At 41.8% G+C, this 27,791-nt stretch overlaps 1 protein-coding gene across 1 annotated transcript; it reads left to right on the top strand.

The window, feature by feature from the left end:
- The first annotated feature begins 87 nt into the window (after positions 1 to 87).
- Positions 88 to 27,254, top strand: LOC5515206 (urease subunit alpha). Its single transcript, XM_032384872.2, has 26 exons — positions 88 to 545; positions 2,426 to 2,492; positions 4,742 to 4,824; positions 9,825 to 9,947; positions 11,171 to 11,296; positions 11,861 to 11,938; positions 12,530 to 12,609; positions 12,948 to 13,053; positions 13,303 to 13,419; positions 14,718 to 14,804; positions 14,967 to 15,092; positions 15,193 to 15,255; positions 16,413 to 16,566; positions 17,402 to 17,456; positions 17,956 to 18,005; positions 18,069 to 18,141; positions 18,759 to 18,906; positions 19,443 to 19,621; positions 20,263 to 20,377; positions 21,204 to 21,293; positions 22,363 to 22,461; positions 22,832 to 22,931; positions 23,118 to 23,224; positions 23,289 to 23,353; positions 24,237 to 24,295; positions 25,606 to 27,254. Exons 1-26 carry the CDS (start codon positions 420 to 422, stop codon positions 25,722 to 25,724), a joined length of 2,595 nt encoding a protein of 864 aa, XP_032240763.2. The 5' UTR covers positions 88 to 419; the 3' UTR covers positions 25,725 to 27,254.
- The last annotated feature ends 537 nt before the right edge of the window (positions 27,255 to 27,791 follow it).

Raw genomic sequence — 27,791 nt, 5'->3', positions numbered from 1 at the left:
ATGGTTAAAAACCACTGAAGCACCTAGCTGCATATATTAGCCACCGCATAACTTTAGGCATTGTGATAAATGCGGAATCACGGAGTAAAGAACATCGTTAAGAACATTTTCAGCTTAAAAATGCTAGTAGGGTGAAGAAAGCTATATATTTCGTGAAGAAAAACCACCCAAAAATCGCATTATACAAAAATTTGACAACAACAAGACATATTCTAAGTTTCAAGACAATTTTATTGCAACATTAGAAAAAAAATCGATACTTAAATCCACCCGTTTTATTCCTCAGAACAGCCGATTCCAAGCTACGGACGAACAAGCTTCAAAACCATTGCCTTGGGCTACCTGTGGTCAGAGGGAGGACAGAGGCCGTTACGAGTGTGAGAGCGTAAAATAGCGACTTTAAAAAAACAGCTTTAATAATGAAACTAAGCCCAAAGGAACTTGAAGGATTACTCATTCACCAAGTCGGATTCCTGGCACAGAAGCGCCTTGCCCGAGGATTAAAGCTCAATCATCCGGAATCAATGGCTTTGATAGCTTCCCAGGTACTCGAACATAAAACGTAGTGGCTTCCGTGTGGGTTGTAAATCAGGATGGTAAACGAGGTATTATTCTTTTCAAGCTAATTTATAGAATACCTCATCACATAATTTCGTCCCATTGTGTCAATGCATCATTTTTTTTAGAAATTAAGGTATCAAGTGTTTTTGTAGAATTATTGTAGCGGGGTATTCTGTAGTTGCTTTCCGTGACATACGCCGGCTCCAGCATAATAGGGCTTTGTTCGATTAAAATTATCCATGCGCCGCAACGAATGCATAAGTTATTACAATGAATGCGAATGTAGCTGAACAATTGGAATAATACGGCTATAAGAAGGCTTCAGGCAAAGCATATATTAATTAAGTTAGTCAAGCGTAGGATATGGTCAAAATAAAGGTGGTCGACATTAGATAACATCGGGTGAGGTAGTCCGAGCATTTTCCGAAACCCGAACATTGAAGTGACGTCATGTCGTCATCGGGAAATCAATATGGCTGCCGGGTTTGTTTCTATCAGAGGCCAAGGAAGGTTCTACGACCAAAATACCATGCAATTCACCGTCACGATGATCCGAAAGATGAACGATTTGATTTATTTGACATAGTAATTTGACATATGAGATCCAGTAGGCCCGATTTTCAGCTCATTTCTGTGAGCCCGCAGTACAAGCCAAGGCCTACTCAAGTGTATTAAGGCTTGGATCCTAAGCTAAAACAGTTGAAATTTTGAAAGTTGCCTTAAAGTGAGTTAAAATTGCCTTAAATGCACCATTTTTGGTCAAAACATCAAACTCGGCAATATTAGCTGATTGGTAATTTATTTTGAGTGATGACGTCATCCAGCCGATCACGTGACTTTTGCAAATCAATATTTCATAAAATTCTCCGCTGGTGGATATGCTATGAAAAAGAAAACATCGCATGTTTTTATGTTCCTTTGAAACACGTCTGCACACTGATGTCTTAACCGGCAAGAAAAGTTTAGCCCTCCGGTCACAAATCAACATTTTATTTCGCAGCAGGTCATGTGACTTAACAAAATATTTAATATCTTGTTAACGGCAGAGAAAATTTTGGATGCTAAAACACTATCATATGACACACATATAGTCAACACTTATTTTGTAAACACCTTTGTCCATGCTGTTTTCCCCACCGGTAGAAAGGCAAAAAACTATTTTGTCACGTGATCTTATATGTGACGTCATCACCAGCAAGAAAACATTACGATAATGTTAAGGCCGTCGACTTTAATAATCTTGCCAAAAAGAATGAATTTAAGGCGATGTTAACAAAGTTTAAGGCAAAAAGTTATATTCGATGCTAAGAGCAAACTACCCAGGCCTTAATATACTTGAGTAGCAACGGCTGGACATCAAGCCTAGATACCCAGCGGTTTCAATTAAACTTTCAGCCAAAAGCTTTCGCCTGTGCGCTAACATCATAATGTATTTATTGTTCGTATTTTTTTTTCAAATGGCGACGTGTTTCATTATATTTAAGCACCCAGAACTACAGAACAATTTCGTTATTTGTTAATTTGCATGCTTGCTTTTTTATGGGATTTTTCAAATCTAGGAAACACAACCGCTGTCATTGTTATAGCGTAGGCTCTACTCGCTAGGCCGCTAAAATTAGATATGCCTAATATACGCCTAATCTGATACTTTGCTATAGTGGTGACTTTTCTCTATTTAGTTCAGGTGTGTGGCCTAGGGGGCCCCCCCTCCCCCTTCTAGCAGCCAAAAATACAGTAAATGTATTAGACAAAATACAGGAGAAAACGCCTTGAAAGTCCATTTTGGGCCCCTCCTGTTAAAAATCCTGCTATGCCGCAGTTAGTTGCACTAGTAAAAATTTACTGCAAAAACTTTTTTTCACAGACCCTTGAGCTTATTAGAGATGGAAATTCTGTCTCAGATGCTATGGTGAAAGGCCAGAGAATGCTAGGTAATACTCCTTGTAAACTTATGTCCCTATAATCTGGTCTTGTCATGGGTATGTCCCTATCTGGCCCTGTCATGGGTACATCCCTATCCATCCCTCTCATGGGTATTTCCCTGTCTATTGGGTTTGGGTTATCTATCCCTGGGTGAGTTCATATTTATCCCTCTCATGGGTATTTCCCTGTCTCTTGGGTTGGGTTATCAATCCCTGGGTGAGTTCATATCTATCCCTCTCATGGGTATTTCCCTGTCTCTTGGGTCAGGGTTATCTATCCCTGAGTGAGTTCATATCTGTCCCTCTCATGGGCGAGTTCATATCTATCCCTCTTATGGGTGAGTTCATATTTATCCCTCTCACGGGTATTTCCCTGTCTCTTGGGTCAGGGTTATCTGTTCCTGGGTGAGTTCATATCTATCCCTCTCATGGTTGAGTTCATATCTATCCCTCTCATGGGTATTTCCCTGTCTATTGGGTTTGGGTTATCTATCGCTGGGTGAGTTCATATCTATATCCCTCTCATGGGTGAGTTCATATTTATCCCTCTCATGGGTATTTCCCTGTCTCTTGGGTTGGGTTATCAATCCCTGGGTGAGTTCATATCTATCCCTCTCATGGGTATTTCCCTGTCTCTTGGGTCAGGGTTATCTATCCCTGAGTGAGTTCATATCTGTCCCTCTCATGGGCGAGTTCATATCTATCCCTCTTATGGGTGAGTTCATATTTATCCCTCTCACGGGTATTTCCCTGTCTCTTGGGTCAGGGTTATCTGTTCCTGGGTGAGTTCATATCTATCCCTCTCATGGTTGAGTTCATATCTATCCCTCTCATGGGTATTTCCCTGTCTATTGGGTTTGGGTTATCTATCGCTGGGTGAGTTCATATCTATCCCTATCATGGGTGAGTTCATATCTATCCCTATCATGGGTGAGTTCATATCTATCCCTATCATGGGTGAGTTCATATTTATCCCTCTCATGAGTATTTCCCTGTCTATTGGGTTTGGGTTATCTATCGCTGGATGAGTTCATATTTATCCCTCTCATGGGTGAGTTCATATCTATCCCTCTCATGGGTGAGTTCATATCTATCCCTCTCATGGGTGTGTTCATATCTATTCCTCTCATGGGTATTTCCCTGTCGATTGGGTTAGTGTTATCCCTCTTATGGGTGAGTTCATATCTATCCCTCTCATGGGTGAGTTTGTATCTACCCCTCTCATGGGTGAGTTCATATCTATCCCTCTTATAGGTATTTCCCTGTCTCTTGGGTTTGGGTTATCTATCCCTGGGTGAGTTCATATCTATCCCTCTCATGGGTGAGTTCATATCTATCCCTCTCATGGGTGAGTTCATATCTATCCCCCTCATGGGTATTTCCCTGTCTATTGGGTTTGGGTTATCTATCCCTGGGTGAGTCCATATCTATCCCTCTCAGAGGGTTGCCCCTAACATCATACCTGTCAACCTCCAAAAATCTCAAGGCTTGATAATTTGGGGTGGGAAGGGTGGGGTATATTCATTTTTTGGGGGGAGAGGTTGGTTTAACATTGCAGGTGTTAAACGTATTGAGCTCTCATGAACAAATCCACTTATAGTTCTCATGAGGGTGTTAGATAAATTGCACTTACAAGGGAACTACTGTTTTAAATATTTTAAAAGAAAATAGGCAAAATGATGATTTTCTATAATATAATTTTTCGGAAGCGATAAAAATCGCTAAAAAGCCGGAGATTTGGTGCTCAACGCAGGAGAGCGGGAGAAGGGGTCCAGAATCTTGAGAATCCCGCCTAATGCGGGAGAGTTGACAGGTATGCTAACATGGACATCTCCTATCTGAGCCTTTCATGTGTGTGTCCCTTTCATGGGCTTTATCCCGGTGTAAGAACAATTCCCAGAGAACACCTTTGTTTGCTTTGTTTTCATCGTTTTTGTTCTACCAAACAAAAGGAGGTGTTGTTGCGCAACTCACAGGTTCTTTAACCGGGAACACGCTCTCTCATGAGGGGTGTTCCTAGTTGTTCCTTGTTATGGTTGTGCCTATGTTATGGGTATGTCCCTATCTGTTCAGGATGTGTCCCTATCTGCCAATTTCGGGGTACGTTCCTACCTTCCTCTTTTTGCCATGTGGCCCTCTCCCCCTGATGGTTGAGGGATTTTGGGTTAGCAAAAGCAGGCTTTAGTAAGGTATTTGTCTTAGACAACAGCTGAGATGAATATTAGGTAACCTATATTACCATTCTTTTGTCCAATTAGGCAAAAATCAAGTTTTCCCAGGTGTGGCTCATCTGGTTGAGGAAGTCCAGGTGGAGGGAACATTTCCAGATGGGACTAAGCTGGTATGCTCTCCCTGTCTTGCTTTACAAAGGAACAACAACATATATTTATTATACTTTGTTTGGACGACATGTTAAGATTAAGGGTTAAGATCTTGGCTAGGAATTGAGTAAACAAAGGGCAGAACTCTCCTCATGTTCAAAACGTGCCAGTAAAATATAATGTACTTATATATGTGTAATAAGTTGACTTGAAGGCTTTTTATTCACCTATTTTATTAACACAGTACGAAACATGGCGGACTACACGAGGAACTCAATCCGGGTGCGCATGTGCGAAAGATATGCTAATTAACCGGAAGTAAAACTACAACATCCCCTTCTCTAAGCTGAAAAGCTGAAAAATTACATGAGTACAAATGTGACTGGTAGTGTCCAATTAGGGGTGTAAAAAAAAACAAAGAACTTTGCAGTACTAATAATAACATAGTTCAATATCTAATGTTTGTGTAGCAAATGCTACAAGTTCAGTTTGTCTGGGGGCTTCACTGTCCGTGTTGATCTGCGTAATGGTGGACCACTTTGGGTAGGTGTGGACTTCGCAGGGGTACCAGGTGTAGATGTCCTTGGCTCTGTTGGGGGTTGGTTGCCGTTAGGTGCTGGTTCTGCTACAGGCTCGTAGTCATCAGTAGCTGAGGTATTATTCAAGCTGAGTTTTTCACCTGTGGGACGAATGTGTCTGCGGTTTCTGGTGAGAGTACTGCCATTGGCCATGTCCACAATGTGCGAGCGTGGGGTTGGCGCAGCGGCTCGAACTATTCCTGGCTCCCATTTGGAGTTGAGGGGGTTGAAGACTCTGACAGCGTCCTGAGGGTAGACAGGCTGTAGACACTTGGAAGTCCTGTCGTAATATGATTTCTGTCGGTCTTGTCTGGCTTGCAGCTTGACATTGGCATCATAGTCAGGTTTGTTCAGTAGTGCATGCCTGGAAGTAGCTGGCAGGTTAGACTGATACATTCTGGAATTTAGCAACTCTGCTGGTGATGGCAGGGTGTGACCCAAAGGGGTTGTTCTCAGGCACAGCATGGCTAGATGTGGGTCTTGCCCTGATTCCTTGCACTTTTGAAGGAGATCCTTGACAGTTTGCACATTTCTCTCTATGAAGCCATTAGCCTCCTTGTAGTATGGGCTTGTAGTTGTATGAATAAATCCATAGGTGCTGCTGAAACCCTTGAATAGAGCAGACGTAAACTGGGTGTCATGTCCTGTGACAAGTTTGTCTGGTATGCCATGTTCCTCAAATATTCCTTTGAGGTGAGCGATGACAGTAGATGATTGGATGTTAGTTAGCTTGCGCACAATGGGAAACTTACTGTAGTAATCAGAGAGTAGTAAGTATGGTGAACCGTTCCAGGAGAACAAGTCAGATGCTAGGGTGTGCCAGGGCCTTGGTGGAACATCATGAGGCATTAGCGGTTCTTTAGTGTTCATTGACTGATTATGCTGACAGGGAGCACAACTCTTGACCATGTTGTCGATGTCGGCATTGATGTTCGCCCAAAAGACTGATCCCTTAGCTCTGAGCTTGCATTTTTCCGCACCCTGGTGTGCATAGTGTAGCTGCTGTAGAACATCTGGTTGCAGGGTCTTTGGAATTACAATTCGGGTACCCTTCAGGACCAATCCATCGGCGACAGTAAGTTCGTCACGATAGTTCCAGTATGGGTGTAGTAACTCAGGGCATTCAGCTCTTTTGTTTGGCCAACCTTGGGCGATGACGGCACGAAGTGAGTGAAGTGTTGTGTCCTTCCTCGTCTCCTCTTGGATCTGCGTTATCCTAGTAGGGCTAGCATTGAGGTGCAAGTGTAGCTCATGTATAGAGACATCAAGTCCAGCGATGGTGTCACCGGGACTTGGGTTAAGTCGTGAGAGGGCGTCGGCCAGGGGTATGTCCTTCCCTGGGACATATCGAATGTCGATGTCATATTTCTGTATCCGCAGCATCATCCTGGCAATGCGGGGTGGCGCGCTGGCCAGATGCTTTTTGAATATTGCCTCCAGTGGTTTGTGGTCCGTGTGGACCTGGACGTGGCGTCCATAAGCGTAGTAGTGGAATTTCTCTAGACCATGGACGACTGCAAGCATTTCCCTTTCTATGTTGGAGTACCTCCTCTCGGTTTCAGTGAGTAGCTTACTTCTGTACTCCACAGGGCCTTTATCTTGGATGAGTGTCGCGCCGAGGCCACGTTGAGATGCATCCACCTGGATTACGACAGGCTTGGTGCTGTCGAAATACTGCAGCGAGGCTGGCGATGTGATGAGTTTCTTGATGTCATCTACAGCTTTCTGGTGTTCTGGGCACCACTGGAATTGACTACTTTTCCTTGTCAAGTCCCAGAGGACCGCTGCTGTTGAAGCGAGGTTGGGTATGAAACGGCTAAGGTATTGCGTCATACCTAGGAAGACTTGGAGATCTGTGAGGCTCGTTGAAGGATCCATGTTGTAGATGGCTTCAACCTTAGCAGGGTCAAGTTTCAGACCATCTGCACTTAGGGTGTGTCCGAAGAAGACAAGTTCCTTGCTGGCAATTTTGCATTTGTCAGCATTGAATTTCAGACCAGTTTCACGGGCACGCTCCATTACTGCTTTCAGGTTATAGTCATGCTCCTTACGGTTGCGTCCGTAAACAACTATGTCGTCTGTGATGCCTGTCACCCCAGGTAAGTCACCAAAGGTTTCATCGACCTTCTTTTGGAAGATGTCCTGAGCACAAATCAGACCAAAGGGTAGTCGTAGGAATCTGAATCTTCCATGGGGGGAGTTAAATGTTGTATAGAGTGAGCTTTCCTGGTCAAGCTTTATGTTCCAATAACCGCTGCGGGCGTCAACTATGGAGAAGTACTCGGATCCACTTAGCTTTGATAAGACTTCATCAAGAGTGGGTGTACGATGATGTGGACGTTTGATGGCGCAGTTGAGGTCCTTTGGATCAAGGCAGAGTCGTATGGAGCCATTCCGCTTTGTGGAACAGACTAGCGAGTTGACCCAGTCAGTGGGTTCATCAACCTTGGTGATGATTCCTTGCTGTACGAGGGATTCTAACTCCTTGCGCAGAGGCTCCTGAAGTGCTTCAGGGACTCGTCGTGGCGGGTGAACCACAGCGGGTACTGCAGGGTCAAGTGTGATATGGAACTCTCCGCTGAAGCATCCGATGCCTTCGAAGCAGTCAGCATACTGTCTTAGTAGAGCTGCCTTTGCCTCAGGGTCATCCTTGGGTACTTGAGCTGGTCGTATTTCGGCTGGCTCAGCCTGGTCTTTGCTTAGACTGTGGTTAAGGGTTACAAGCTTCATTGCAGTACATGTGGGTAGTCCTAGGATTGTAGGTCCTGTCGTGTTTACAACATGAAATTCATGAGGGCTGGACTGACCGTTATGTAGTAAAGTGAGGTTGCAGGTACCGTAGTGTTGTACTTCATGGCCTCCATATGCTGTTATCCTTGTATCTGATGGGGCTAAGCTGAGGGGCTTGCCGTCTATGTCGCAGAGTGATTCTGGATAGATGTGCTTGTAGTTGCTTAATGGGATCACATTTCCTTCAGCACCAGTGTCAATCTTGCATAATAGTGGTAGTGTCCCGTTACTCGAGTTAACCTGTATGTTGACGAGCGCTTGAGTGATCTGTCGAGACATACTATCAATGGTCAGAGAGTGAAAATATAACTGTGGGGAATCTAGGGGCTCAGGTGCAGTGCTAGCATTCTCATTGCTGAGGGTGTTTATCTGTTGCTTTGATTTGTTCCGGTTTCCCCGCCTGCCTCTTCCCCTCGGGGTGGGACCTTGGGGTTTGGTGGAACGGCAAACCTTGGCCCAGTGGTTTGGTTTCCCACAGTTGCTGCATTTTGTTCCATTTGCGGGGCACAGGGATTTTTGTGTCACATTATGGCTAGTGCCACAGTTCCCACAAGTTTGTATTTGTTTATTTTCACGTGAGTGTGTCTTGGGATGTGAAGAAGGGCTTTTGTGGGTTGTTGCGTGTACAGGTATAGTGTTTGTGCCTCTAATATCTTGTAACTGAGCCGAAGTGGCTTCCTCAGTCCTGGCTATGTCTATTGCCTTAGCGAGCGTTAGAGTTTTGTCTAACTCGAGGAGTTTAGCCTGGACACGTGGGCGGCGAGACCCGAAAATTAGAGCGTCAATAATGTGTTCGTCTACATTATCATACCTGCATTCGCTGGCTAGCAATCTTACTTTCTTTATAAATGAATCCACTGGTTCATCGTCCTTTTGCTTCAGAGTGCGTAGTTTAAATCGTGCTAAGCGAAAATTGCTCTTGGGGGCGACGTATTCTTCAAACTTCTCCCAGTATGTTGACAGCTTTTTCTTCTCGTCTGAGGTTAGCGACCACGTAGAAACTAATTCAATTCCTTCTTCTCCCGTCCATATCAACAGATAACTGACCTTTTCTTCCTCCGATTTGGACTTAAGCGGGCCAGAAAAGTACAATTCGACGGTTGCCTTGAACTTTTTTAGCGCTTGTTGAAGATCGGTTGCATTCCAGTCCATACGAGGGCTAGTGAGTCCAGTGAGTTCGGCCATTTTCCTTGTGTAAACTTGCTAGATTTCTCGTAAAATACCGACCTGGTATGTTTGAGAGTGATTTTCCTTCAGTTTGCTTCTGACACCATGTAATAAGTTGACTTGAAGGCTTTTTATTCACCTATTTTATTAACACAGTACGAAACATGGCGGACTACACGAGGAACTCAATCCGGGTGCGCATGTGCGAAAGATATGCTAATTAACCGGAAGTAAAACTACAACAATATGCAAATAAAACTGGAAGTTCTCATTTTCATTTATTTGTAAAGTTTTAATCCAAAGAATTAGACATATTTTTTATTGATTAGGAGGGGCAGGACCTGTTATGAAACCTAAATCAAAGGGTTTTGAACCATTTATTTTCTCATGTACTCATATTTATGTACTCATGTACCAAATTGTATTATATGACATGCTCCCCCCTGTTATCTACTAATTCCTCCCCCCTTAAATCTTTGCGACAGGTGACTATCCATAACCCGATCTGCAGACCGGATGGGGACTTGGAGCTAGCATTGTACGGCAGTTTCCTTCCTGTCCCATCCCTTGACAAATTCCAGTCAGCCAGCAGTAATGTGGTTCCCATGGTAACTTTTGTTAATCTTTTTATTCTAACCAATATAAACAGTAAAAGAAATTCCAGTAGCACTGTGCACACCTATATCATAAAAGAAATAATTTAACACCCTTATATATTTCCTTGATTACTCTATGTATTCCATGTGCAGAAAGGTTCTGATCAAAACACAACTTCATCATCATCTCCCCCCCCCTCCCCCCCTCATTTCCTTGCTCTCCTACCCTCTTTTGGTTCCCACCTTTGCCACTTATTGTCACATTTGACTAGTACCTCGGCCATACCCCCTGTTGTTAAACCTTGTACTAGAACACATGTAAGGCTACTTTACATTTCATGGAATTTATCAGCTTATTAATTTGATTCCCACGAGGCAGGTTATGACACATGGATTTACAGTCATTTGAATATATACTCATCAATATTTTTCCACATTTTACATTTAATGATTTTATGAATTCGAGTTTTCTTTGAGTCAACAAGGCACGTAGCCTCTTAGAAAACGAGAACAAGTAGTCTAATTGTTTTAGTTTAAATCCACTCACATACTACCTTCAAATAAATGACAATTTTAATAATTTGTTCCACTTTTCCACTACTCACTATCTATGGCTCAATAGATAGTGAGTAAGAAAGCCAATCAAATTGCAAGATTTGTGATAGTATGTGAGTGGAATTATACTAAAACTTTATATACACTATATATTTCCTCTCCCTTTTTTGTCTTTGTTTGTATTTCACCACAAGCCCTCCTTATCACCCTACACCCGCAAACCAGCCCCACCCACTACCCCTTTCATTACCATCCCTTGCACTCAGATGCCTCCATACAAATACTCACTATGCAGCCATTATGATGCATGATTGAGAGCTGTAGCAGGCCACGTAAGATTGGGGCACAATATTGGGGGAGCACAGCCACGCCCCTACTGGTCATTTTCTTGTAAGAAATATAAAATAACACTATTTTTTAACACAAATGTGCAAATGCAGATACGTTCCTATATAATGAAAGACAATTTTCTCAAATTCACAAAAAAATCTAAGTCGTTGCAAATTTAAACATTTTTTTTCTGTGTGCCCTCATTCTCTAAGGCAAAAAAAAAATAATAAGCGTTATGGCTTGTTCTAGCTTTTTAGGGGTTTAGTTTATTTCTCTATAAATATATACAGTTTCAAAATATACGTGATATGACAAGACATCAGCCAACCAAATGCCTTTTTGTTGATTAGGAGGAAGGGAGCTCATCCCACAAGCCAGGGGAACTGGTTCCCTCCACCACGGATGCGATCACCCTCAACTCAGGCCGCCAAACCGTCCAGATAAAAGTCACAAGTCTTTGTGACAGACCAATTCAGGTAAGTACTATTTAACAGAGCGGGTTCCCTTAATCCTGTGAACATGCGCAGGGCTGGATATAGCAATTTTGAGTCCGCACTTGACTAAATCCTTGATTTTATATTGCCATTTCAATAAATTGTAAAGAGTTCTATTTTTGTTTTCTTCTCTTGATCACAATCCGATATACTTGAGTAAGCCCAATTCTCCATCCACGCTGAACAAACAAAACAAATCTATATGAAGTTTATACACCTATTTCAATTAAGGTTGCACCCGTGTTTCAATGTATTGTAGCCCGCAGTGGTTCATGGGTATTAGCCGGTTAAACGTTTAGAAGTACCCATGTTTGTTTTTGTTAACGCTTATTTTCTTATTTATTTGATACCCATGAAGCACTGCGGGTTACGACACATGAATTTTCAGAATGCAACCATATTTGAAATAGGTGTATAAGAAATCTTTTTAGAGCACTCCAGTTTAAAACAGAAAGCAGCAACACACAACTTGTTGTAAAAGTAGGTTTTTCCTCTTTGTTATACAAGGTAGCATGTATGACACGTTTCTATTTGCGTCTTTTTCAGATTGGCAGTCATTATCACTTTATTGAAGTTAACAAGTACCTCAAGTTTGACCGCGCAGCCGCCTACGGCATGAGACTGGTAACAATAAAATACAACCAATAAAATCCATTAAAAACGAAGAGGAGGGGGAATCATGTAAACAAACAGTCTCAGCATGTGACAATCAATGTAAAACAACAGCTTATATCTACTCACAATTCTATGCGGTATTACAAGTGATACGGCATTACAAGTGATAAATAATAGCAAAGAAAGTTTCTTTCCACTGACTCAACAAACTCAACAAACAGACTCAACAAACGAGACACAATCGCCTCGCTCACGCCACGAGATGCGCGACCACGTGACCGCACAGGAATCCCGTGGCTGACTAACAGAATGTAGAAAAACTCCCAAACAAGGGGTCAGGGCAGAAAGCGTTGTAAAGAGACCTAATATCCCAGGGGAGATTGAAGCTGAAAGAGACCCAATAACCCAGGGAAAATTTAAGCTGAAAGAGACCCAATAACCCAGGGAAAATTTAAGCTGAAAGAGACCCAATATCCCAGGGAAAATTTAAGCTGAAAGAGACCCAATAACCCAGGGAAGATTGGAGCGAAAAGAGACCCAAGACTAATCGTTTTCGATGAGATAAAAAAAAGCCTTATCGACTTCTTTCGCATTTTCTAGAACATTGCCGCCGGCACCGCAGTACGCTTCGAGCCCGGTGACGTCAAGACTGTGGAGCTAGTGGAGATAGCGGGGAACAGGTAGAACAATCAGAGGGGAAAAGGGTAGAAGTTGTGAAAAGAAGAAAGAGAACGTACCTCAGAGAAGGGTTAGATTACGTTAACCGGTTGAGGAAACAGAGTGGAGAGGGGGTAGTAACAGGATGTCTGGCAAATCGTTTTTCCACCCACTCAAGATAAGAGCACTCTAGACACCACCTTCCCCTCCCCCTCCCACACCCACCCCTCCCCCCTAGCCCCCATCGCCGTTATCATGTTTCAGCGTGATAACGCATAATTCCGGACGCGAGAAATTGCCCAGAAATGTGTATGTAATATGGCATATAAAACATGGCTAATTCCCCCTCTATACTACTCAGGGTTATTCGCGGAGGGAATGGCCTCGCTGATGGAAAGGTTTCTGCTGATGCGCTAGCCGATGTCATGAAGAGGGTTGTTGATCAGGGTTTTAATCACCAGGAGGAGGTAAGAAAGGTGCTTAATCAGAAGAGAAAAAAAACAGTGGATAGCATATGATAGGTATGACTCCCTTCATCGGAAATAACCGCAATATTTGGCCAAGTTTTTTTTTAGTTATTCAGTTTTGTCTTATTGTGCGTTTCTTAAATGCTTGCCAATCCAAAAAAGTTATCTGCCTCTGATTCTAAGTGTTTTAGTGTTATCCCACTGATGAGAGTTTACATCCCAATGGACTAATCTCTCTTTTCTCTTCAGCCAAATGTGGTGCCTCCAGTAAAAAGGCAAAGACAAGATGACCCCTCTACTCTCAGTCAAGTGAAGATATCACGCGAACTCTATGCGCGAACCTTTGGACCTACTGTTGGTGACAAGGTAAGGGAGTGGGGGGGGGGGGCGCTTATTCGACTGTAAGGTTTTTGAATTCTTGAACCATGTGTTGAAATCAATCAATTTCTTTAGTATTTTCCAAAGCATACTACCTTTATCATCTAAGGTTGCACTTGAGAACCCATGCGCCCTTAGTCCGGAATGCTTTAACCTGCGTAGCAAGCGCAAAGGGCTCGGAATGATAAGGGACAGATCCCGCGCTTGTGGAGAGAAGGATGGGGCGAATATGGGGAAAAAGAGCTCATCCTTCCCTCTTCCTAGCGCGCGCCTCGTCTCCGTCTCTCTTCTTTCCCAAACCTTTGGGCATGCTACGCAGGCTAGGAATGCGTAATGGGTATTAAAACGTAATAAAAAGATGACTGTAAATAAGAACACACCCAGAAATGAAAAACTCTAGTTACACATGGCTTTCAGAGGCTCGGCCTTGCGATGTCACGCATGCGCGAACGGGTTGTGACGATGTTTTTCTCTGTGCTGCTTCATCTGAAATAGAGTACTATCCTACATCATTCTAGAACCTTTTTTGTTAACTTTGCTCCATATCGTTACCAACATAAACAATTCATTACTCTATAAACCAAATATAGGCTTTACGTGTTTTGATATCAAAATATACCTTTGTGAAATCTCTCTTGGTTTACTAAAACAATACTTATGCTACTCTGATAATACTTATTATATACTAAGGATGTACGTGTGTCATATGTTAATTCTTTATACTACTCTGATAATACTTATTATATACTAAGGATGTACGTGTGTCATATGTTAATTCTTTATGCTGCTCTGATAATACTTATTATATACTAAGGATGTACGTGTGTCATATGTTAATTCTTTATGCTGCTCTGATAATACTTATTATATACTAAGGATGTACGTGTGTCATATGTTAATTCTTTATGCTGCTCTGATAATACTTATTATATACTAAGGATGTACGTGTGTCATATGTTAATTCTTTATGCTACTCTGATAATACTTATTATATACTAAGGATGTACGTGTGTCATATGTTAATTCTTTATGCTGCTCTGATAATACTTATTATATACTAAGGATGTACGTGTGTCATATGTTAATTCTTTATGCTGCTCTGATAATACTTATTATATACTAAGGATGTACGTGTGTCATATGTTAATTCTTTATGCTACTCTGATAATACTTATTATATACTAAGGATGTACGTGTGTCATATGTTAATTCTTTATGCTGCTCTGATAATACTTATTATATACTAAGGATGTACTTGTGTCATATGTTAATTCTTTATGCTGCAGTTGTGGCTCGGAGACAGCAATCTTTTGATAGAAGTTGAGAAAGACTTCACGGTTTACGGTGATGAGCTAAAATTTGGCGGAGGAAAGGTAAAGTGCTTCATATGTTGTAAATTGGTTGAATTATAAAACTATTCTAATATATTGTAAGCCCCTGTTGCACCATGGGTAATAAGCCCATGGATATAATATGAATGATAAATTAAAGCTGAATTATATATTATCAATATATTTTAATGATATGCACCATAGGTTCTCCGCGAAGGCATGGGTCAGGCTGCCATGGTTACCAGCAAGGTTGCCTTGGATACGGTTATAACGAACGCGCTTATTGTTGACGCCGTTACAGGAATCGTGAAGGCCGACGTGGGCCTAAAGGTATAACGTAGCAAAAACTATTTAGTAATATTTATCTCTTGATGGGTAGCTCTAATTCTCCAATTACCTTTCTTACCACGTGACGTCATTGTTACCGCAGGACGGTCGTATCGTTGGTATCGGCAAAGCGGGAAACCCGGATGTCATGGCTGGAGTGACTGAGGTCAGTACAATGTGACTTGCTTGTATCGCGCATGCGCAAGTAGGAAGACCTTTGTGCGAGGACCGCTGGCATGGTTGTATCAACTATTCCTGTCAGCCGCCATTTTGTCATCCGAGAAAAATGCCAAGTGTTCAAAAATACCCATTTCCATTGGCTGATTTGGGAAAGCTATTAAAATGTATTTTGTAAAAGAAGTACTAAACTTTGAGAAGACTAGTACGATATTTCTTTGCATAATGTGTCTTACAATATTTAATAAAAACACGAACAATGATGTGGCTAACTTAAATGCCGCATTGTCACCAGTTTACATCAGTAGGTCCGACGGAAACCTCAACCGTTAAGAGACAAAAGAATCCGCGCTATTTAACAGGCCATATCCGCTCTAAATTTTCAATCACATCCTCAAAGAAACTTCCAGTAGACACACTGCTTTTACAATTTTGAAATAATCTACGTAATCAAGAGACTCTTGACGTAATCTACCGGAAGTAAACTCGTGAAAATGCGTCTTTAATTTGCTTGCTTACGAGGACATCCCAGAGATGGATGCGCGACTGGATGTATTTTATTTTATTCATACTTATCGCGAAGGACTTAATTATTGGAGTGGTGCCCACGAATGCGCTGCTCTGAACTGTGCTAAATTTCGTGGAACAGTCGCTCGTCATGCAGGGAATACTTGGGACAAAAATTATCCATCAAGTACTCCAGCAACAGACCTGTGTACCAGTGGGCGGGTGTACAGGAAGCTGTGTTTATTTTACGAAGCTTTATTTTCAAGTCATGTTCCTACTAAAAATCTGCGTTTTTGGGACCCTCATCTCCCTACCCCCTTCGGAGACCCGACAAATAGACCCACCATTATTATCCAAAGAAAATCTTTCAGGACCCTCTTTTCTCGCGACGACTTTAGATGAGAAATGGCCTTATACTTCATAGGCGTACTAGGCCTCGAATTATTGAGGGGGGGGGCACGATACAGAAACATTAAGAAAACAATGGGGGCACAGCCACGCCCTACTGATCATTTCCTTTTAATTTTTGAAAATATTGGGGGAGGGGGGGGGGGCACGTGCCCCCAGTGCCCCACCCCCTGCTACGGCCCTATACTTGTGCAAGGAAAATAGTAACAATTTTGTCTCGTTGCCTTCCAGGGAATGGTTGTCGGTGTCGGGACTGAAGCTATAGCTGGAGAAGGACTGGTCCTAACTGCTGGCGGGATGGATGCTCACATCCACTTCATCTGCCCTCAGCTTGCAGATGAAGCAATTGCATCTGGCCTAACTACCATGGTCGGCGGAGGAACAGGTATGAAAAAATGAATTTAGCAGCAGTCTGGTGGAGTCAAAGGCATAGAGCCTAAGGCTCAAAAACGAGTTCTTTCTGTGGAGGAAGGGAAACCGAAGAGCCCGGGAAAAATACTCGAAGCAAAAGCGATAATAAGTTCAACTCACATAGGAACTGGGATTCGAAACCCAATAACTTTTTCAAGTTATTTCAAACTTGAGTTTTCGCGTTTTTACACTTTTACACACTCGACTGTATAGGTTCTTATACTATACATGAATGGTGAATGCAGCATTAATAAAATAGTAGTTACTGTCAAGATTTAGTAAGGGGATGCTCGTCGAGTGAAATCTGAAATAAACTTAGGGAATACCTGAATGAGCCAAATTCTTTAGGATACAAAAAAAAAAAAGGACGATACTCTATAATGTTCTACAAACTATTACTCTGGAAGAATGTGTTCAAATTAGTGAATTTGACCAAGAATTTGACTAGTGAAGCAGCCATTGGGTTAAAGAGGGAGAAAGTCGCGTTGTTACCCAAAGTCTCTATTGAAAGGTAGCGGCCATGATGGCACCCAGATCTTGAACGAGTTAAATGGATGGAAACCGCTGACCAACTTACACCTGATTGCAGGCGTATTTAACAAAGCCATGCCACAGTATGGCGCAGAATAAGACCCAAGTCACTACTACCAAGTTACCCATTATATATTGTAACCTTAAAGGGTGTCAATCCCATAATTTTAGACCTAAAAATACGACTGAACCCGTATAGGAGCCCTTAATTTTAGACCTAAAAATACGACTAAACCCGTAAAGGAGCCTTATAGAACTCTTTGCCTATTGTCTGACAGGACCCGCCACTGGCACAAATGCAACGACCTGTACCCCCGGTCCCAACCATATAAGGTATGATACAGCCGCCCCTCTTAGTTCCCAACTTACCTCACCAAGGTGCACGGGCACAGACTCACAGCCACCGTGAGGGGTGGGCAAGTTAGGAGGGGGGGAGGGGGAGCACAGCTAATGTAGGGCAAGCGCAGGCGGGGGGGGGGGTCCGAGGGGTCTAGACCCCACCCCGCTCTGGTGATGAGGCGTTCGACTCCGGTTGACCCTTTCGATGCTAGTTAAGATGCTGGTTGATTTTATGTGTATCGGGAAAAAGTGTCTAGATGGATCTAGTGATATGTTTTCATAGCTAAAGATGCCGATTTGAACCCATTTGGTCTGTGGTCAGCAAATTACTACTCTGAGCCCCGCCATGCGCTTTTCACTAGACACGCCCCTGGTAGGGGGGATTTGTTATCCCATATCCTTATACTATGAAATTTATTCTGTCGCTCTAAACCTTCCCTAGAAAGTACATGGATGGAATGCGTCAATGCAAGATATTCTCATATTGTTATAGGGACATGATCCAGAGCACAGATGCATTTCCATTAAACTTTGGCTTTACGGGTAAGATTTTCAATTTGTACAATATCTAAGGGCCAAACAAATAATACGCCGGGTGTTTTACAGGGAAAGGAAACACATCGCGCTCGGATGGGGTTGCTGTGGAATTGGAAGAACAGATGAATGCGGGAGCGATTGGGTGAGTATGACGTCACCAAATTTAGACAGACAGAACCGAGTCTAGACGGACTACAAGAAAAAATAAACTAAATATCGAAAAAACTCAAGTGTTTCTAATTTACTCTTCGATATTTCCAAGGAATCGATTCGGTGGTCCGCTAGTCATATAGGACATCAAGTGGGACTGATCTAAATTTTGTACCAAACCCCCTAAACTGCGATTTCATTTGCACTTACATCGCACCTCGCCGATTAATAATATCTAAGATTTTATTTCAGAATTTGCAAACTAGAAGCATTGGTGATTATATTTGCCACAGATCAGATCGATCGTACGCTTTGAAGGGGCTACTGAACGGGTTTCAGTTTGAACGGATTTTTGAAAACAATAACCAGCGAGAGGCCTTAAAACTCTTTAAAAAAATTTTATCTTCTTTTTGGTCCTAAATCTTAACGAAAACGCTTTACCTTACGCCATATATTATCTCTATTTATTCAACGTTTATCTATTTCAATTTATTTCTAGTACAATCAATGACTACACGAATATTTTGATCGTCTCACAGTTTAAGCTCCATTATCAATGGGGGCATCCCCGTTGTCAATAACTGTACAAATGATTTGATCGTCTCACAGCTTAAAACTCCACGAGGACTGGGGGACCACGCCTGCTGCTATTGACTGCGCGCTACAGGTGGCGGACAAACACGACGTGCAGATAACGATTCACACGGACACGCTAAACGAGTCATCATGCGTCGAGCAGACCATTGAAGCATTCAAGGCATGACGATCTTTTGAACTCCTTCTTTAGCCACTTTTTTATATCAATCAATGGCTGTCGTTTTTTTAATGGTCTAAAAAAAGCGGGCGCGCGGGAGACCTGTGATATTCTAAAACTTTAGGGACTAGGCTCCATTTCCAAGATGGCTGCCAGCAAAATCGTAGTAAACACGAATTACTGCAAGTTTACGTGGAAATTCTCGACTTACAAAGCTCTAGAGAGATAAAAAAGCGAAAAAAAATTTGAAGCGGACTCCCAAATATGGTTGTAATGCCTAATAAGGAAATGACCGAGCGAGTACAAGATTGACTGACATGTCTTGTGTTGACAGTCTCCTGGCGCTTCACAGGGCCGTAGCAGGGGGTGGGGCACTGGGGGCACCGGGAGTACGGAATCACTCCCGGTATCACAGCCTAGCCATCTCCCTCTGAATCCAGACAAGAGCCACTATGTGGGAGTGCGCAAATTGGGAACTATCTATGTCTATCGATAACTATCTAAGTCTATCGATATGGGTTTTGTTCTTATTTCTTCAGGGCCGCACTATCCATACATATCACAGCGAGGAGGCCGGGGGAGGCCACGCCCCTGATATTATCCGGGTGTGCAGTGAGCCAAACGTACTGCCTTCCTCTACAAACCCCACCCGCCCCTACACGGTCAACACCCTGGACGAACATCTGGACATGCTGATGGTCTGTCATCACTTGGATAAGTAAGTCAGCGAGTGGCGAGTTAATAAAGCGAGTCAAAATAGCGAGTGGAAAGCTGAGAAAGCGAGTAGGGAGAGCGAATGGCGAATTATATAGCGAGTCAGAATAGCGAGTGGAAAGTTGAGATAGCGAATAGTGAAAGCGAATTGCGAGTTTTATAGCGAGTCAACATAAGTTAAGTAAGTTAAGAAGAAGTAGGAAAAATAAGTAAAAAAAGGAAGAAAAAGTAGGTAAGCGAGCAGAGAGGTAAGTGAGTCAAATAAGCGAGTGACGAATATTTTACCCCTTTAAAATCTGGAGATCTCTAACAATAGGAATTACTGGTAGCGCATTAGCTAATAGGACCTGTGCTTAGAGATCATATGGCTGTTTTGGTGGCAAACTAGCGCGCGATCAGGCTTTTAGGGGCAAAATAACAGCATTAAAAATCAACTTATTCAGCGCTTACGAAAAAAGCCTGAATTCTTTTTTTTCCCGAAAGGTTTAGTTCTAATTAAAGATTATATTTTTTCGCCGTTCTCTGGTGTGACAGGCGGTCATTTCTTATGTATTTATTTGATTATTTTGTTTTGAAGTTGCCACCCAGAAAGGTCACGTGATCTCATAGAGCCAGTCCCCTATTCATGACTATTTATCTCTCCAGAAACTTGAAGGAGGACGTGGCTTTCGCTGAGTCGCGAATCAGAGCAGAGACCATTGCCGCCGAAGACATCCTACACGACATGGGTGCCATAAGTATCATATCCTCAGATTCACAGGTAAAGACGAGCCTCCTCTGGCCCCCGGGGACGGAGGAAGAAAATGACATGAAATTTTCCAATTCTCAATATATAAGCTCAAGATTCTGCATACAAGGAGTTCCTCTGACCAAAAGCTTAATTCCAAATTTTAAAGAAATTTAGAAGATATGTAATTTAGATATTAGCGAGCAAAGTTGGCTTAATTTCTGATCAGAGCCCGACTTTTCCCTAAAAACAAGGAGAATTCATATTTAAACATTTGAAAATTGCACTTCAAGCTTCATACCTCGAAGACGAATCCATTAGAAAAAATACTTTTTGGTATATTGGTTTACATAACATAAGGAACCTCTATGCAAAAATTCAAGCTTACTGAAGTTAACCAGACCTTATTTTGGGAAAACTTGCCATTTTTTTGCTCTGTCGCCCCCGGGAGGACTACACCTTCGTAGACCTCTTTGCCGTGCGAAGCCTAGTTTGTAAAAAAAAGCCATCAATCTGTGTCAAGTTCAGTCAAGGCTTACCGCTGATTTAAAAGCTCGATTTTGTTATATCATGTCGTTCAATCTGCATACATTTGAGTATATCCAACATTTGGATAAACAAACGGGGATGCTGCTATCAACCTATAAGGTCATAAAGGACCATAAAAGGCAAAATAAGTCATATGAATAATATAGTGTAATATCTTTTTATCGTTATATTTTTTAGGAAATTCTCGGTCGGGATGAATTTTATAATATAGGTCCGTTTATGGTGGTTCCTCAAAAGCTTTGTCCAGAAAAGTGCCCCCTTTATGGAGGTCCATTCTAGGGTTGTCTCACTATACTGTCTTGTATTCCAGGCGATGGGGCGTGTCGGGGAAGTCATCTGTCGAACGTGGCAAACCGCTGACAAGATGAAGAGAGTCAGAGGGCGCCTGTCAGAAGAAAAGGTCAGTTAGTGATAGTAGTAGTCAATGGCAACACCCGACCGTAATAAAAAAGATCACTACATATCGGTTATATTCATTTGCAATACTCATACCCCTTTTAAGGTAATTCCCTTGAATTACACTGCGCATAATGGCGCGTGCTGTTTGTTCGAATTTTCCAGTAATAAGTGCGCGCGCGCCACAGTTGTAAGAAAACAAAGCATAAGGTGCGCGTTTTTTACTTAAAATCGCTTTAACAGAAAAACAAAGTCGGTTACCCCCATTTATTATTTCCTCAAATAGTAATATATATATGAAAAAAATAATATACTGACCGTATAAATAGTGGCAAAAGAGTGTAGTGCGATCTCTTAAAATTTTATTTGTTTTGAGCGTTAGCTACTACGGGTTATTGTTTAGGAGATCGGATTTTGGCAGCTGGACAAACAGAACTTAATTTTCTAAAGACTATAGGCACTCTTTTTGAAAACTAAGAGTTGGGATTTTTCCTCGCGTGATCAGTAAAAACGCGTCAACTCTACGCCCCTCTGTTGTGAAAACAAGGTCGGTACCCTCATTTTTTATTACATTTTTTAAAAGCCCTTCAATATTGTTTATGCCCAGTTTAAAGCAAATATAGTACCACCTTCTAGTGGCGCGTTGCAAAGATGTTATAGGATAAGTCGTCAAGTTTAAGTATGTTGAAAGGTTACTGTTTTCCAGGGTATCCTGTTCAACAGCGCTAGTTGCGTGAAAGATGGAAAAGCAGACCTGGGAAAGGTTGGCCGCGCGCTATGTCCGATAGAACGGCTTTTCCGAGAGCTTTTCTGGGGCGCTTTTCGAGGCCTGTTTCGCAGGCTATTCCCAGGGTAAACGGTCTTGCACGAAATCTTTAAAATAACCACCCGATTGAAGTATGGCATTCTATTCTATTTTCGTATCTATTTGAAACTATTCCTGTTCACTAGATTGAAATAGAAAAATAACGGCGTAATTGGCCTTTATATTCAAGAAGATAAACCGCACTACCCAGACTGCATTGCTTCGAGCCCAGTCTGTGAAATATCTAGCCGCTGCTTATTTCTTTCAGGGCGAGAATGATAACCTTCGAGTAAGACGCTACATCGCCAAGTACACAATCAATCCCGCACTGGCTCATGGGATGGCACACCTGATTGGTTCAGTTCAGGTATAAATATATATAATTAAAAAATGAATGGATTAGATGATTGAATGTTCACTTTATGAAATCATCAAATGACATATGACGTGACACTTATCATAACATGACATGTGACGTGACATCGATCATCACATGACATGACGTGATGGTAATCATCACATGGCTTATGACGTGACACTTATCATCACATGACATGACGTGACTAATCATAACATGGCATATGACGTGGCATTAATCACCGCATGACATATGACGTATCACTAATCATCCCATGACATATATTAATGATTATATATATGGTACGTCACGCTAGACGCATCGCACGCGACACAAGACTTGGCTTTGATTTCCCTTCTTGTTCGATTGTGCGTTTCAGGTCGGGAAAATGGCCGATCTTGTATTGTGGAAGCCAGCTTTCTTCGGCTCGAAGCCTGAAATAATCATAAAAGGCGGACAAATCGCATGGGCGCAAATGGGTAAAAGTTTAAAACCTAGGTACAAGCCAGGCTTATCTATCGAGAGTATCCAATTAAAACAGCTTACAGACACTTCTATTGACATTTTTTTAACAACTTGGATTCCATCTCCCGTAAATTGTTCATACTGCTCCCATAAGGATAGTGACACTAAAGTACTCGTTCCTACTCCCTTCTGTCTTTCAGGTAATCCAAATGCATCGATACCGACTCCCGAGCCCGTCAGACCTCGGCCAATGTTTGGAGCGTTCGGTAAATCCGTCGGCAGGAACTCGGTGATCTTCGTTAGCCAGGTTTGAAAGGCACTAATTTTTTCAACGTTTTATGATTTTTGGGGAAAAAGTTTTTTTTTTTTAGATGTGTGCCAAGAACAAAACAGCAGAGTCATATGGCATCAACAAAGCCATAGCGCCAATCAAAGGGTGAGTCAGTTAGTTTCATATCAATCAATAACAGTCGTTTTTTAATGGTGTTTAAGAGCCTGGGGCGAGCGCATGGGAAACCTGTGATGCGTGATGTTCTAAAAGATAGGAGTTTGGGCCTGTTTTCAAAATTAAACACTAATTTCTGCTTATTTCTGTTTACGTGGGAATTCCCGACGTACACAGTTCTAATGCGACAAGAAAGCGAAAAAATGATTGAAGCGGACCACCAAATGTGGTATTTTATGTCCTAATGTGGAAAAGACCGAATGAACTAGAAAAATGACTGTTTTCAATATAAGATTGATTGATGGGTTTTTTTGTTCAACAGCGTTATTGAAACAAGTGCACATGAAAAATGGCATTTATCATATTTATTATATAAATACGACTCCTTTACTGTCGAATCCGTAAATTATCGATTTGTTTTTGTCTTTTGGGATTTTCTATTCCGCCATGCCTGGCTTTCTGTCACGACACTGTCTGGTTTTCGTCCAGAGGATAGCCAGGGAAGTGCACAAAGCGAGACTCTGATTGGCTCAGAATGGTTTTACTGACGGAACAGAGAACCAAAACAAATCGTGTTTTGAAAACGCGGGTCGCGATACAACGGATTCGACGGTAAAGTTCCCTTATATGGAAGTGACCGCGTTTGGCAAAAACGACAATTTTTGGCTACATTTTCTTGATATGGGTGGGGCACCAAAAAGTGGGATCATTTCATATCGAAGGACATCGAAGGATCGTCCTATGCTATCCTTTTTCCATATGATACCTATGACTCCTGCGACTCGGCCAATCCTAAGAACGCTGCACAAATGGCTCGACTCAAGGAATGGCTATGCTAGGCCTTGTCTATTTTTTTTAATTATTTTTTTTACAGTTGCCGGTCCGTTAAGAAGAGTAGTATGGTACTGAACGACTTCATGCCAGAAATAACAGGTAAGTCCTTCACCAGGTGTATATCCACGTGCTAGTTGTGTGGCCAGATAAGAAGGAAGCGGGGCATATGCTTATAAAAGGGACGAGGCGTGTTTAGACTCCATGTAATTATAAGTTATTTTACGGTTGGTGAGCGCACGAACGAACGAGCGCAGCGAGTGAGTGAGTTTGTTTTACACAACTCGTAAACAAATATCGTATAAGCGAACTAACCGTGAAGACTTTATTTATTATATACAAACCGAGATTTTAAATGAGCGAAAAGAACTTTCAGGTATAAAACATTTCATTTTGCATGTTACTTTTGTTCTTGAGCTCCATTGAGCGAGAGAATCAAATTTTACTGTGAAAATTGAATACAAAGCGTTCAAAATGGAAGACAATAGTTTTGTTACCCTCAATGACACCGTAGAGCATAATGTAGAAAGTCTTAAAAACGGAGGAAAAAACGGAGCGAGATGTAAGGCTGTAAAACGCTATCTAACATCACAGTCTCGTGCCTGACATTAGCGAGACAGATTGATTTAAATGTAAGTTTCTGTCTGTCTTCAACTGAACCGTCGGTCGAACAGCGAAGTCTAATAAAATGTTATGTAAGCTTATTATAAATTTCTCAGTATGTATATAATAAATAAAATACAGCATGGAAAGTTCTTTGTACAGTTTTTATTCACTCGTTGTTTTGTGTCAAAAGAACTTTCAGATATAAAGCCTTTCATTTTGCATGTTATTTGAGCTCCATTGAGCGAGAGAATGAAATTTTACTGTGAAAATTGAATACAAAGCGTTCAAAATGGAAGACAATAGATTTGCTGCTCTCAATGAGCGAACTGAGACACATCAAGAAGTTTCAATCAGAAAGCCGATACAGCGTTTTACACAAGTGGAAAAAATCGTACGACCAATCAGCTGGCCTCTCTAGCGCGAAGAGACTAGTTTTATCACAATGGTTTTTGGCACGTAAATCTCGGTATGTATATAATTAATATTAATATTGTGTTTTGTCCTGAAATCGAGGGTAAGCAACAACGTAAAACGCCAAATACGTCTCACGATCAAACAATTATAGAATCGAGCACTTTAATTTTGCGTTTTATTTATAGTTTTTCATACAAGGAATCATGAAATCAGGGAACCATCTTATATGACATGATGAATTAAGGGGTTAGTTCCTTATTTGCAGCATACAACCCATCGTGATCTACGTTGTTCCGTAATGAGGATAGTAATGACAACGACGAATAAAGTAACAAAAGTTCTGGAATTTGAGTTTGGTAATTTTGACATTTGCTTTATATTTTTATTTTCAGTGGACCCACAGAATTACAAGGTTCATATCGCGAACAGGAGCGATCCAAACAAGAAGGAACACATCACATGCGAGCCCGCGAAAACAATCCCCATGGCACAGCGGGTATTCCTGTTCTAAGCGTTCTCGGGGCCAGAGCTTCTCAAATATGTAATAAATGCATGTACACCCGGGGAAAACAATGCATGCAAAGATAAGGGTTGACATCCGGGGTATTAGATACTCAAAGTCTCTCCCTGAACCTCCAGGAGTCCAAACAAGGAACCTCAAAAATGTTTTTAAGTCTTCATGAAATCCCACTGACCTCTTTAGCAGAGGTGACAAAACTTATCACGATAAAGGGAGAGGGGGCTTAATTACAAAGAATGTATCGAAAAGGCAGTCATCCCCTGTCCCCCTTAAAAATTATCTGCGCGCCAGAAGCGGTTTGCCATTCAAAATTTGGGCCGTTCAAGGATGATATTTTACTGACTTTTTAAAACTTATAGCGTTATATATTTGCATGTATTATAAGTTTGCATGTTTGCATGTTTTATTTTTTTTCTAAAAATCTAAGAATAATTTTGAAAAAAAATGTATGGCTATTGTTATGATTGCCGAGCGAGGAACGGACAGCCAGACAGACCTTCCCGCATCTCTTGACTTGTTGGACAGACGGAAAGCCAGCCAGACATTCCCGCATATTCTCTTGACTTGTTGGACGGACGGACAGCCAGACAGACATTCCCGCATATTCTCTTGACTTGATGGACGGACGGAAAGCCAGCCAGACATTCCCGCATATTCTCTTGACTTGATGGACAGACGGTAAGCCAGACATACATTCCCGCATATTCTCTTGACTTGTTGGACAGATGAAAAGCCAGACAGACATTCCTGCATATTCTCTTGACTTGTTTGACAGACGGACAGCCAGATAGACATTCCGGCATATTCTCTTGACGCGCAATAAATATTTCAAAAGTTGTTACACATTATCGACCGCTGTCAATGAGATTTTTCATTCGTTTGTATTCCGATCAGAAACTTGTAAACCTTGTACTGGCTCTATGCGAGGAAAATTGCATTTTATTCTTAGAATCCTCTTGAATTCCTCTCGGAACATAGGATTCATTACGCCGTATATGAAGGGATTTATTACTGAGGAAATCGTGACAAGCCAGGAATAGAAAATATACATTTCTCGAGGAAAGGAAAGCTTGTCAAGCACCATGTCGATGAGATCGATTACCAACACAGGCGTCCAGCATAGCATGGATCCTACGACAGTCAAGAAGAGAGTACGTGTGACTTTGATTTCCTGGATGTTTGGTCGAGACAAGGAATTATTGTTTTGTTGTATGTTAGCTTGGATTTGGTGACTGCGAATATTATGACACACATCGGGATGAAAACGTTCACATAAGCAAACAATGTACTTGGTTGATGATTACTCGATTTTTGGAAACAAAAGCACTTTCCTGGGCTGAAAGAATATCTCTCGCCGCTAGCAAGATACTGAACTGGTGCGACTGAAGCCAATAACCAAGTTCCACAAATATAGAGTTTTGTACGCAATGGTGTGAACAGCAATCGATAATAGTTCGTGCGTACCACTCGGAAGTACCGATTGACAGCCATGACTGCCAAGAGAAGTAACGAGACACTAGCGAGAAAAACCGAATAAAACCCTTGGAACTGACAGACATCATCAGAAAATGGCCACTTCCCCATCGCCAAAACAGTGGGCCCCAAAACAGCAGAAACCCCTAGTAGTAAGATATCCGAAACAGCTAATGCACCGAGGAATAGATATATGACTCTACCATCACCTTGTGTATGATCTTCAAGACGACAATGTTGCCAAGTAGTCCCATTAATGTTAGTGAGCCATAACCCAGAGTTTCGATTAGAAGACGCGCTGTCCCTCTAGAAGCAAGCTGTACTTGTAGCTCAATGAATCTCGCATCAGTTTTTGATAAAATCTTCATTTGTTACCGAGTTAGTGTTAGATTTGCTTTTTTTTAGAGTGCTAGCTGTCTCGGAAAAAGATACTGCTTGAGAGGTCCAAACACATCTGCCTCAACGTCCAATTGTTGCATTATTGATATAGTTGTCGTGAAAGGCCGATGAATATGTAGAGAGAGTGAATGTCATAGACAATATGACTTCGTCCAATGAAAAGCAGCTTACCCGATACATCTGTCA

The sequence above is a fragment of the Nematostella vectensis genome, chromosome 8 (genome assembly GCF_932526225.1).
Source record: "Nematostella vectensis chromosome 8, jaNemVect1.1, whole genome shotgun sequence".
Lineage (NCBI taxonomy): Eukaryota > Metazoa > Cnidaria > Anthozoa > Actiniaria > Edwardsiidae > Nematostella > Nematostella vectensis.
This window is presented reverse-complemented; position numbering and strand designations above follow the sequence as displayed.

Bases quoted from the DNA above. Each gene is read 5' to 3' on its own strand.
- LOC5515206 (XM_032384872.2), top strand. From the start codon at position 420: ATGAAACTAAGCCCAAAGGAACTTGAAGGATTACTCATTCACCAAGTC. The intron at 546-2,425 runs GTACTCGAACAT...TTTTTTTCACAG, and splicing joins TGGCTTTGATAGCTTCCCAG to ACCCTTGAGCTTATTAGAGA. The intron at 13,420-14,717 runs GTAAGGGAGTGG...TTTATGCTGCAG, and splicing joins GACCTACTGTTGGTGACAAG to TTGTGGCTCGGAGACAGCAA.